At 39.1% G+C, this 13886-nt stretch overlaps 1 protein-coding gene across 1 annotated transcript; it reads left to right on the forward strand.

Annotated features, from left to right (window-relative positions):
• The first annotated feature begins 10036 nt into the window (after positions 1 to 10036).
• LOC108979070 (high affinity nitrate transporter 2.5-like) lies at positions 10037 to 12215 on the forward strand. Its single transcript, XM_018949652.2, has 2 exons — positions 10037 to 11332; positions 11430 to 12215. Exons 1-2 carry the CDS (start codon positions 10203 to 10205, stop codon positions 11803 to 11805), a joined length of 1506 nt encoding a protein of 501 aa, XP_018805197.1. The 5' UTR covers positions 10037 to 10202; the 3' UTR covers positions 11806 to 12215.
• The last annotated feature ends 1671 nt before the right edge of the window (positions 12216 to 13886 follow it).

The raw sequence follows: 13886 nt of genomic DNA on the forward strand, positions 1-13886 counted from the left end.
ATGAGTTCGCAGTCGTATATTTGGATCCAGATAGTCGCATGGTTATCTCATAAAAAGTTCTTAAAAATTCAACAAAATAACTCACACTGGTCCAATCATGTGCGTCTGGCGCACCGAGCCCCTGTCCTGCTGGCTCCAACAAAGCATACCTCAGGCCCCCATCCTCGACCTCCATCCGCTCGAATGCTTTTTGGTACTTCTGTGCCACATCCAACATCATGTATGTAGAATTCCATCGAGTCGGAACGTCCAAGCACAGCATACTAGAACATTCAATCTTCAAATCTTCTGCTATTGCCTTAAACTTGGCAAGCCTTTGAGGGGAACCCCTCACATATCGTACAATGTTGCGGACTCGGGTTATGGAATCATGAACCTCTTTTAATCCTTCAACAACTATGAGGTTAATGATATGAGCACAGCATCGAACGTGAATAAACTCGTGGGCCCGAATGACATCATCTCTCACCGTCGTGTTTCGCTTAAACCAATCAATTGCTGTTTCATTCGCACTGGCATTGTCAACTGTAATACACAACACTTTTCGAATTCCCCAGTCCTTTAAACAATCATCCATCTTCGCCCCAATGGATGCACCTTTATGATCCACAATTTCTTTAAAACTAATAATTTTTTTATGCAAAATCCACTCACTGTCAATGTAGTGTGCCGTGATACACATGTAGCAGACGTTCTGTATGGAAGTCCATGTGTCAGTCGTAAAAGACACTCTTTGGCCAGTGGTAATAAACATCTTCCTCATCTCCTCCTTGTCCTTCGCATGCCTCTTCATACAATCTCGCATCACTGTATACCGTGATGGAATGGGAAATCGTGGCTCAACAAAATTTAGAAACTTTCGAAAGCCTCTTTTCTCGACTGTGGTAAATGGCATCTCATCAGTAATTATCATCTCTGCAAGCATGTCCCTCAACATCTTCTCACTGTATTGAGGGATGACCAATTTCTTAGTCTGTGTACCATCAGTGGCTGTAGAAGTTTGGTAACTGAGGTTGGTCTGATCAGTGGCTTGCAATCCCTTCGCTATCTTATATCGTTGGCAACCATTTAGATGTGCTATCAACACACTGGTACCTTGCTTCTTCGAATGGCATCCACAAAGTGATCCACAATAATGACATCTTGCCACTGGGTTCGCAATTTCACCAGGTATTTTGGTGAAATGCTCCCATGTCCACGACCTCTTTTTAGAAGGTCGTGGTGGTTGATCTTGCTCAATGGGCATCTCCTCCTCCTCGTTGAACATATCTTCATCCTCTATATCAACTGGGAGTGGGAGTCGACTACTCGCACAAGATGTAGCTGCTCTAGATGTAGCTGCCCTAGATGTGGCTCTAGGGGTGGAAGTACCCACCGGTGTAGGAGTTGTAGCATTGGCATCCGCCACATCCCCTTGTGGACGATCATCTCCACTATGTCTAGGATCCATATCACAATCAATGAAGCTGAAAAAATTAAATTAGAAGCAAAAAATTAGTTTAAAAATAAACTAGGCTATTGTATTATACAATAGGACATGTATTATTGTATCATAATAATACATGTATCGATGTATTATTACATTGAGGTTCGGTTGATGTGCGCTTGACTCAGACGAACCCATCCAGATGGGTTCGCTCGACGTGCGCTCGACGTGCGCTCGAGCAAGAGCCATACAGAGAGGTTCGCTCGACGTGCGCTCGACATAGCGCTCGAGCAGAACCCATCCAGAAAGGTTCGCTCGATGTGCGCTCGAAGTGGCGCTCGAGCAGAACTCATACAGAGAGGTTCGCTCGAGCGTCGCTCGACGAGCGCTCGAGCAGAATCCATCCAGAGAGGTTCGCTCGATGAGCGCTCGACGTAGCGCTCGAGCAGAACCTTCCAGAGAGGTTCGCTCGATGAGCGCTCGACGTAGCGCTCGAGCAGAACTCTTCCAGAGAGGTTCGCTTGACTTCCGCTCGACATATCGCTCGAGCCAATGTTCAATACAACGTGCGCTCGACTTGCGCTCGACACCTCGCTCGAGCGCAAGTCTTCAAAACAATGTAAAATTCATGTTTTTGAGCGCCGTGTTGGGGACTATATTGAATATTCAATACACAAGAACACAAGAATCACAACTACTGGCTCCAATTCATAAGAGACGTGCTTGAATTAAATTTAGGGCTCATAAATTTAGGGCTCACCGTAGGTGGAAGGCTGGAAGCTGAACAGAGGGACGGCGGCAGGGAGGAGCAACGACGAACGGTGTTCTGAACTTCACTGGTTCACTGGTTCAGTCACTGGGATGGGAGACGCGAGAGAGAAGTGAAGGAAGAAGAAGAAGTGAAGAAGGAAGAAGGAAGAAGAAGAAGTGAAAAGGAAGAGGACGCTTGACGTGAAGAAGAAGCCCCTTCAAGAAGGAAATATGGAACGACGCCGTTCCATATTAAGTGGAACGGTGTCGTTCAAATTTTTTTTTTTAAACCCAGCTTCAAAACGACGTTGTTTTGGAGCTAGGTTTAAAAAAAAATTTGGAGTCGGAGTCGGAGCTCCTTCGAGCTCCGACTCCGACTCCGACTCCGACTCCGAATAATTATTCGGAGTAGCTCCGAATTCCGACTCCGAATTCCGACAACGTCGGAGTCGGGATCGGAGCGGAGGTCGGACGGAGTCGGAATTCTCGAAATTCTGCACACCCCTAATCAACTCTCTTGCGGAATACAATCTAACAAAATGAAATGCAATCTAATTCTACACAAGGATAACAACGTACTTGAAATACACTGCAGCACTCAAGAAATACAAAAAGCTGATAAAGCATGCTGGAAAGAAAAAGATAACAGCTGCAGAAAAAAGGAGATAAGAGATGGTGCACTGCAAAGAAGAACCTCAACTAAGGAAATGCATGGATGCACACAAAGAAGCATGAGGGACACGATGCATAAAGTTGCCTCTACCATGTTGTCCATAAAAGTTTTGATTTGATACTTGTAATTGTGTAGATAGATTAAAAGTTAGTTTTACAGTAGCTTCTTTTTATGTATATGTATGACCTTTTGTATGATCCATAGTTTAATAAAAGAGAATCAGTTTTCTTCTCAAATCAGTTTCCTCTCATCTTCACTTTATGTTCTTAACAGTTCCTAACATGGTATCAGAGCAGGAATAATTTCCTGCAATACCTTCTCGTTTTTAATCATCTTTCATTAAACCTATGACTTCCTCATCTTCCTCTTCTTCTTCTCCAACAGAAGATCCAAATAGCCTTTTTTTCTTGCATCACAGTAACAATGCAAACACTGTCATTGTTTCACCACCCTTGACTGGCTCCAACTATATTTCTTGGAGCAAATCTTTTCTTATTTCCATTTCAATCAAGAATAAGTCAGGATTCTTGGATGGCACCATCCCCACTCCTGACCTTGCAGATGCTTCTTATGTATCTTGGTTACGATGCAACAATATCCTGCTTGCTTGGATTTTAAATTCAGTTTCCAAGGACATAGCCTCTAATGTGTTCTTCATGACTTCAGCTAAACAGGTATGGGATAAACTCAAAAAGCGTTTTGCACAACCTGATGAAGTTAGGATATATCACCTTCAACACAAACTCAGTGGCATAGTTCAAGGGCATCTTTCTGTAAGTGACTACTTCACCCAACTTAATGCCATTTGGGAAGAGCTGCATAGCTATAAACCACTTCCATGTTGCACTTGTGGTTTATGTACATGTGATACTTTAAAGAATGATGGTGAAGTTCAGCAAAGGGACTATGTTTTCAAATTTTTAATAGGTTTAAATGATAGCTATGATGTTGTTAGAGGGCAAATTATCTTGTTGAGCCCCTTGCCTTCTCTAGATAAGACCTTTTCACTTATTTTACAAGAATAGAGGCAAATGCAAGCAAGAAACATAGTTGTTCCTACCTCAGAACCATCTGACTTGCTTGCTTATCAAAATTTCTCAAAGAAAAATGAGAAAACAGATTTGGTTTTTGGGCATTGTGGGAAAATGGGACACACAAAGGAGAAATGCTACAAACTAATAGGATTTCCACCCACTTTCAAATTTACCAAATCTAAGTTTGGAAATGGTTTTGGAAAACCTGCTACTCACTCTGCAAACCAGGTTGCTCTTGATCAAACTGTTGCTGCAGGCCATGCATCTCCTTCACCAAGTACCTCTCAGCTAAACCTTTCCCAAGCACAAGCACATCACCTCGTGGATCTTGTCAATGCTCAATTCCCTCAGCTGACCTCAAGACACAATAAACCACTCCTGCCACCACCTGTGCATCCTTCACCAATTATATCTCAGAGCCTGCCCCTCCAACAACATCTCACTCCAATCTAGCAGGTAATCATCACTATTCTTCCAGTCCTAGCATCTTTTATAACCCATCTTTTTTCAATGTCACAAGTCATGATAAACTCACTGCTTTTTCATAAGATCAGTATGATACCTTTCATAACACACCATGGATCATGGACACAGGTGCCACTGATCACATGGTGTGTTCCACCTCATTTTTTAAATCTTCCTGCTGCATTCAAGCTTTTATGCAACTTCCAAATGGTAGAAAAGCTCAAGTCACACATATAGGCACTGTTAAACTTTCAGACTCTCTCCTTCTCACTAATGTCCTATGTGTTGCCTTATTTGCTTTCAATCTCATCTCTGTCAATAAGCTTACTCAAACGCCAGACACTTGTCTATTTTTCTTAAACAATCTTTGCTTCATTCAGGTCCTCTCTTCATGGATGACGATTGAACTTGCTAAAGTCCATGCTGGTCTTTATTACCTACTATCTTCACCTCCAGACAACACCAATATTCCATCTTCAAGCCCATCTAGTCTAACTCGAGTCAACCAAGCTGCTGCACATCAAGATTTTGACTTATGGCACTGCAAATTAGGACATTTATCCTCTCATAGAATGAATTTAATTCATTCTAATGTACCTAATGTAAAGTCCAAAGATAAATCTCATTATACAGTTTGTCATTTGGCTAAACAGAAACAACTTTCATTCCCTTCAAGTGTTTCCAGTAGTTCATTTCCTTTTGATTTAATCCATTGTGATATATGGGGTCCATACTCCCATGCTTCCCTTCAAGGATTTCATTATTTTTTAACCATTGTGGATGATTATTCTAGAGTTACTTGGGTTTTCCTAATGAGACTAAAATCAGACACAAGATCCCTCCTACAATCTTTCTTCCATCTCATACAAACCCAATTCAACAAAAACATTAAGCAAATCAGAATTGACAATGGACTTGAATTTGTTATGACTGATTTCTACAAGAAATATGGCATCATTCATCAAACATCATGTGTGTATACCCCTCAACAAAATGGTGTTGTTGAGAGAAAACACTAACATCTCTTGAATGTTGCCCGAGCCCTTCTTTTTCAAGCATCATTGCCAATCCAATTTTGGAGATATGCTATCTTAACAACAGCCTATATCATTAACAGAATCCCCACACCTCTCCTCTCCAATAAATCACCATATGAGATGCTTTTCTCATCACCACCTTCATATTCTCACCTTAGAGTCTTTCGTTGTCTATCTTATGCTAGTACTTCCAAACAAAACAGAACCAAATTTGAACATAGAGCTAGACCTTGCATCTTGTTAGGATATCCTACTAATATCAAAAGTTATAAGCTGTATGACATTGAATCTCACTCTACCTTCATCTCTCGAAATGTGATTTTTCATGAATCCATTTTCCCCTTCAAATTTGGTTCTCCTTCAGACAATGACATATCCTCCTTCCCAAATAACCTGGTCCTTCCTCCTGCACCACCAGATGACATCTTCTCCTTTCCCCATACTTCTCAAACTCTCACTCAATCACACATTGGTGAAGAACCTTCTTCACTAGCTAACTCCTCCAGCCTTCCCTCACCTACTACTCCCACACTTCCTTCACCTGCCCCCCACTCTCATCCTGACCCTTTCCCACTTCGAAGGTCCACCAAAAATAGGAACCAACCTGCTTATCTTCATCAATATCATTGCCAGCTTGCAGCATCTCAACCCTTCCTTCCATCATCCACAATTCATCCCCTTCACGATTACATAACTTACAAAAATCTCTCTCCCTCTCACCAGTCATTCTTTGTTTCACTTTCATTGCTCCATGAACCTCAGTCCTATCATGAAGCTATCTGGTTTAAGCATTGGCAAGATGCCATGAAAGCTGAACTCCATGCTCTAGAAGAGAACAATACATGGACTATCACCACCTTACCCCCCAACAAGACTGCAATTGGCTACAGATATGTTTATAAAACCAAACTGAAATCAGATGGATCTTTTGAAAGGCACAAAACCAGACTTGTGGCCAAAGGCTACACTAAAAAAGAAGGCTTTGACTTTCAAGAGACCTTCAGTCCAGTTGCAAAGCTCACCACAGTTTGAGTTTTCCTTGCCATAGCAGCCATTAAAAACTAGTCCCACACTCAAATGGATGTTCACAATGCTTTTCTACATGGAGATCTCGATGAGAACATCTATATGCAATTACCTCCAGACTATCACATCAAGGGTAAGTAGATTGAGGGGGAGAACTTGGTATGCAAATTAAATAAGTCTCTTTATGGACTTAAGCAAGCATCTAGGCAATGGTTCTCAAAGTTTTCAAATTCACTCATTGCCATTGGATTTCATCAATCAAAATCTGATTACTCTTTGTTCACTAAGGTCAGTCCCAATGGATTTATAGCACTCTTAGTCTATGTCGATGACATCATAGTTGGAAGTAACTCTCAAGAAGAAGTTGATTCACTCAAATCTTACATTCACAGCAAGTTCAAAATTAAGGACCTTGGATCCCTCAAGTATTTCCTAGGATTGGAAGTTGCTAGGTCCTCACTTGGAATAAACATTTGTCAAAGGAAGTATACCCTCGAGATATTAGAAGATTCAGGTCTACTTGGCACAAAGACAGTTTCCACAGCTATTGAACTTAACCATAAACTAAGCCACACCACAGAAGAAATCCTCCAAGATCCTACAGCTTATAGAAGACTCATTGGAAGGTTAATTTACTTAACCATCACCAGACCCGACATCACCTATGTTGTAAGTGTTCTAAGTCAGTTCATGGACAGACCCTCACAATCTCATTTGCACTCAGCATATAGGATTCTCAAGCACCTCAAAGGATCCATAGGTTAAGCCATTTTCTTGTCATCCAAATTAGCTTTACATCTAAGGGCCTATAGTGATTCTAATTGGGCTACCTACCCAGAGACAAGAAGATCTGTCACAAGGTTCTGTATATTCATTGGAGACTCACTAATAAGCTGGAAATCTAAGAAGCAAGCAACAGTTTCTAGATCTTCAGCCGAGGAAGAATATAGGGCACTAGCATCTACAAGTTGTGAGATCATGTGGCTTCTCGGTTTGCTAAAGGTATTTAATGTTGATCATGCACAATCTGCTTCCCTATTATGTGATAATCAAGCAGCCATCCACATTACAAAGAATCTAATTTTTCATGAAAGGACCAAACATATAGAGCTAGATTGCCAGTTTGTTAGAGAAAAAATCTTGGCTGGTATTATTACACCAATGCATGTGTCCTTGAAATTTTAGTTGGCAGATATTTTCACTAAGGCCTTACCAACTTCTACATTTCAGTTCTTATTGTCCAATATGAAAATTGTTAATATCTATGTCCATCTTGAGGGGGAGTCTTGCGGAATACAATCTAACAAAATGAAATGCAATCTAATTCTACACAAGGACATCAACATACCTGAAGTACGCTGCAGCACTCAAGAAATACAAAAAGCTGATAAAGCATGCTGGAAAGAAAAATATAACAGCTGCAGTACATGAAAAGAAAAAGAAACTAGCACAAGAAAAAGGAGACAAGAGATGGTGCACTGAAAAGAAGAACCTCAACTAAGGAAATGCATGGCTGCACACAAAGAAGCATGAGGGACACGATGCATAAAGTTACCTCTACCATGCTATCCATAAAAGTTCTGATTTGATACTTGTAATTGTGTAGATAAATTAAAAGTTAGTTTTATAGTAGCTTCTTTTTACCTTTTGTAATGTATATATATGACCTTTTGTATGATCCATAGTTTAATAAAAGAGAATCAGTTTTCTTCTCAAATCAGTTTCCTCTCATCTTCAATTTCTGTTCTTAACAGTTTCTAACAAACTCTACCCCAATCAGCTGTTTTAGCATATCTAAATTCGTTCCGTTTTCTGAGCAAGTGTCAGCTACCTGCAGATTAGGACAAGAGACAGATTCCACCTACTCCCCCAATGGTCCAATTATCATGCCAAAAAGACATCTTCCCTTTTTTGAGAATCAATCATATGATTAAAATTAAGGATGAAATAGTTAAATTATAATATATAAAGAGGGGCTAATATATATATATATATATATATATATATGTGTGTGTGTGTGTGAAATGATAGTTGCAATCGTGAGTACGCAAGCAAAATGCAATCACTTTAAAAAAACTGAATAAATACGAAACATATATAAAAAAATTAATTTTTTAATAGTGAATCTCACTCTTTTTCAAAGTGACTGCACAGCACTTGCGTACTCTACGACTACATGTAGCATTACTCATATATATATGTTTTATTGATTCGGTACAGTGTTTTAAATTCATTCTTAATCTATTTAATTGTTTTTATTTAATTAAATTAGTGGTAATATATAAATGATGTGTGGTGTGCAAGTTTTAGAATAGCGTTACTCTTAGGCCTTGTTTGTTTTCCAAAAACATCTCATCTCATCTCATCTCATCTCATCTCACCTCATCATTACAACTTTTTCAAATCCTCACACAAAATAAAATAAACAATTCAATTTTTTCAAATCTCAAAACAACAATAATATTAAAAAATATATTCTAATAATATTTTATTCAACTTTTTAACTTTAATCTCAACTCATCTCATCTCATTTCATCTCATCTCTGAAAACAAACGAGCCCTTAATGACCATTAGATTGAAACACGTGATGGTGATACACCAATTACGTAGTTGAATAAACTAATGTTTTAAAAACAAAATATCTTCATCATTACTAGCATCAAAACTTTGAAAAAGAGTAGAAAACAGATTAAGACATATCTTGTCTTTTTTATCGGAAAAAGAATATTCAAAGATCTCTTACCAAGTCATATATAAACAACGCCATCCAAGAAGTCAATGCTTTTTAATACAACCTGTCCGGAAGGGATCATGGATCCATTTTCCACGGAAAGCATTGGAGTTGACTACGCTATCGACCGTCCAATCAAAACAAGCGGGAGCACAACTTTCTGGCTTTCACGCCTTTGAATTCTAATCCCCCTCTCTCCCCTCCAAATAATAAATTTTTTATTTTTTATTTTTAAATAGTACTGACAATTCATGTTATAGCGTCCAATTGGGATCATGTCAAGCTACATTAATAAGTTAATTTTAATCCAATTCATTTGATAAAGTCCTTCAAAACATAATCCACTAATCACTAATGTATTGAATACGTATTGGGTTTGCAAATTATGTCAAAAGAAGTTAATTCCAAACCTCAAACTACCCACGTTCGAGTTTGCAGTTTTGCTATATATAAATCGATGTGTTAACACAATATTTATAGTGGTGAAACTCATTATAACTTTAAAAAAATTAAGACACCGATCAATTTTTAACATAACTGGTACGTAAAGTTTCAAAAGTTGCAATGTTACAAGATTTATTTTCACTTATTTTTCATTCATTATAAATGCTATAATTAAATGATTGCTTTATTTTTCTTTTTTGTAAGTGAATGGTGCAAGATATTTAATGATTTTGTGTGTAAAATATACACGTGGAAATTGTATTTTACACCTTTCTCTTGTGCAAGCAACTCAAACTTGCATTTTCACCCTCAAAAGGCCATTTTCCAAGAGGAATAAACGATGACATTAGATTTTGTCTTTAGCAACTAATTCATCTGCCGTCAATTATATGAAATACATATTCTCACTACACGTCAATGGCAAATCCAAGTTTTGTAAGGTGGGGGAAAGGCTCAATAAATTGGAGACTATCTTCAGTCAAGGGGCACCTCTACCAGTTAGTTTCCATCTTCTGTTCTCCAAAATGAAGAGACAGAAGATGTAGAGAAGTTTAACCATCTTATTGATCTCTCTCCAAACTCATATAGAGTCATACTTTACTTTGTAGATCAGATATGGAAGAAGAATCTCAGCCTCCTAAATTCGCCCTTCCGGTGGATTCAGAACACAAGGCCACTGAATTCCGGTTATTCTCGGTAGCAGCACCTCACATGCGAGCATTTCATCTGTCTTGGATCTCCTTCTTGGCTTGTTTTGTGTCTTCTTTTGCGGCTGCACCGCTCCTCCCAATCATCCGAGATAACCTCAACCTCACATCCACTGATATTGGCAACGCCGGGATTGCATCAGTCTCCGGAGCAGTCTTTGCCCGGATTGCCATGGGGACTGCCTGCGATTTGTTTGGACCCCGCCTTGCCTCTTCCTCGCTCATCCTCCTCACTGCACCAGCAGTTTACTTCAGTTCTATTGCCTCATCTCCTACATCTTTCCTCCTCGTACGCTTTTTCACGGGCTTCTCCCTTGCTACTTTTGTCTCAACTCAATTCTGGATGAGCTCTATGTTCTCTGCTCCAGTAGTTGGTACCGCCAATGGTTTTGCAGGTGGCTGGGGCAACCTGGGTGGTGGAGCGACGCAACTCCTCATGCCACTTGTGTTTAGCGTCATCCGAGACATTGGCGCGGTCAAATTTACAGCCTGGAGAATTGCTTTTTTCATTCCTGCTCTGTTTCAAACATTGTCGGCATTCGCGGTTTTGATATTTGGACAGGACATGCCGGATGGGAACTTCCATCGACTGCAGAAATCTGGGGACAAGCCAAAAGATAAATTTTCGTGGGTTTTCTACTATGGGATCACAAACTATAGAGGGTGGATTCTGGCATTGACTTACGGTTATTGCTTTGGGGTAGAACTGACTGTGGACAACATTATAGCAGAGTACTTTTATGACAGATTCAATCTAAAACTCCATACTGCAGGAATGATAGCAGCAAGTTCTGGGTTAGCAAATCTATTCTCTCGGCCAGGAGGAGGGCTTCTCTCTGATGTAATGGCAAAGAGGTATGGAATGAGGGGAAGGCTTTGGGCCTTGTGGGTAGTGCAAACCTTGGGAGGTGTTTTCTGTGTTATTCTTGGGCAGGTTGGGACTTTAAGTGCATCCATTGTTGTGATGATTGCTTTCTCTATACTTGTCCAAGCTGCTTGTGGGCTTACATTTGGGGTGGTTCCTTTTGTCTCTCGTAGGTATGTTTTCCAATTACTTTTTATTTTCAAAGTCCTTTGTTTTGCCTAAACAAATAGCTGTTACTCAATCACATATGATACTATGGCAAATTATCAGGTCACTGGGGGTCGTATCCGGCATGACCGGCGGTGGTGGAAATGTTGGGGCAGTTTTGACGCAGCTGATTTTCTTCAGAGGATCCAGATATTCAAAAGAAACAGGGATAACTCTAATGGGAATCATGATGATATGCTGCAGCCTTCCATTATTCTTAATATACTTCCCGCAATGGGGTGGCATGTTTTGTGGCCCATCAACAAAAACACATGCCACGGAAGAGGAGTACTACATGTCTGAATGGAAATCAAATGAGAAGGAGAATGGTTTTCATCTAGCAAGCTTGAAATTTGCTGAGAATAGCGTGAGCGAAAGAGGCGTAAAAGCAGACTCTGTAACCAGGCCCTCTGATCAAACTTCACCAGCTCATGTTTAGCTACAACCTCATTCATGCCTGTTCTGCCCGAAATAAGGCCCAAAGCTATGCAAGTAACATGCGTTTAGCTTCTGTTTTTTTATCAAGTCAACTAGTAAAAAAGATTTTATACTCCTAGCCTAGCCTACCAACCATGCGACCATTTTCTACCGTTCTTTGGGAACTGTACAGAGTAATGTTTTTTCTACCGTTCATGCGACCATTTTCACATTCCGTGAGATGGTCCGTGACCTTTGTCCCTCTCTCTGTGTTATAAAACAAAGACCCAGAACAATAATTGAATAGACTTGCGGGTGCTATAAGTAATTTGTTTATCCACCAAACTTGTATCGACCTATCACTTCTCTTAATTTTGTTTTAGGTTTATTTTGATTTGTATAAATCTATGATGTGTTTCAACTTTGTATAAATTTCAATTCTTATTTTGTTCTTCATTATGGAGTGACAAATAGTCACTTTATCCATTTTGATTAAGGATAATTCAATTCATCTCAAATCAGTCATTTATAAACTTAGGTCTTATTGAGATAATAAATTTATCTCATTTCATCTCATCTAATTATTATAATTTTTTAAAATTTTTAAATAAAATATAATAAAATATACTTTTTTATTTTTTAATCAGATGATATGTGCAAGGGGACTACGTGCCTTGCACGTAGCTTCCTCAGCTGTGTATATATATATAAACAAATTGTTTTGAATAATTGGGAAAAGGCTGCAAGTGGGAATGTTAGTGAAACAGAAAGAGATCAAGTGCAACAGCTTACAGGTAGACCGTAGGGAATCATCGATTAGATTTGTCTCTTTCAAGAAATTTTTAAGCCTATGCGTGTGCTGTGAAGTTGGACGGTGCGCGCACCACTGCCTCCACCACCACAACCCTCGTAAATACCGTCCACCAAACTAACTCAAAAGGCAACTGTCCAACTGAAAAAATAAAAAATATAAAGAGCATGACCAACCTATACCAAAAAGAAAATAGCTATTAATTTATGAGAAATTTCAACTTCTTTAATTTATTGGGGCCGAATTGCCAATGCTGCTGCTGCTTCTTCTTCTTTTTAAAAAAGAAAAATCATTAAAGTTGCGTTAGAATAAATCATATAAACAAGCTGAGGAGGGAGTTGAGGACCTGAGGTTAAAGTCTGACCATTGATTTAAAAGTTAAGTTTCAGGATTGTTAGATATTAATTTGATTAAATTTTTAATTCTCAAGATCGTAATATTCTATTATGCTTTTGAATTCGACATCCATGACAGTCTATTTTATCAATACTTACCCGACGACACATTTAATCTTCAAGATTGTAACAGTTGATACCCAACAAAAGCCAGGCCATTAAAACGCTTGTAGCGTTGAGAAAACAAAGATTAAAGAAAAAAGAAAAAAAACAATGTACTAATAATTGTCTGCTCCCATGTTACTTGAGAAAATCAAGAAGGGAGCCGCCATGTTGACAAATTGAAATAGTCCAACTAATGGATTGATGAATGATCAAGGTTGCAGAGCCCAATTATTAGCTCAACATGCCAGCGGAATAGGGGTACCGTGGAGTACTGGAGGGGCAAGATCACACACGCTCGGCTTGGGCGGATTGCAAACCCATATTATACGCTAGTCTGATGGTGATAATGCTAGTGTCTTCTTGAAAATAAGTGGCTATATGTAAGTTTAGTTGAGCGATACGTGTGGATTTTGGATGGAGATTTTCCCTTTTTTAAATGATTTTAACAATTAATAATTTTGTCTCTTCAAAGAGAAAATGGGAATACATATATGATTGCAATTTTTTGTTTATAACATAATTGAATGCAGAATAATTTTCAATAAAGTTTGTTGATGCCGAAAAAAATTGTACAATAGGCTAGAAGATGAGAAATAGTTATTATCGGCCCGTTGTGATGATTCTGGCCTCGATTGGTGTGGTTTAGAACCGCCAGCAATAGTCCGGTACAGTTGTACAGTGTCGGTCCATACATCCATGGCAGTGTATATAAAATAAATGCAAGAAAAGTAAAGAGATTGAGACAGACAAATTTACGTAGTTAAGCATAATGCCTACATCAACGAGCGTTTG

The sequence above is a fragment of the Juglans regia genome, chromosome 13 (genome assembly GCF_001411555.2).
Source record: "Juglans regia cultivar Chandler chromosome 13, Walnut 2.0, whole genome shotgun sequence".
Taxonomy (NCBI): domain Eukaryota; kingdom Viridiplantae; phylum Streptophyta; class Magnoliopsida; order Fagales; family Juglandaceae; genus Juglans; species Juglans regia.

Coding starts and splice junctions, on each gene's coding strand:
- LOC108979070 (XM_018949652.2), top strand. CDS start 10,203: ATGGAAGAAGAATCTCAGCCTCCTAAATTCGCCCTTCCGGTGGATTCA. Junction 11,333..11,429: donor GTTCCTTTTGTCTCTCGTAG/GTATGTTTTCCA, acceptor GCAAATTATCAG/GTCACTGGGGGTCGTATCCG.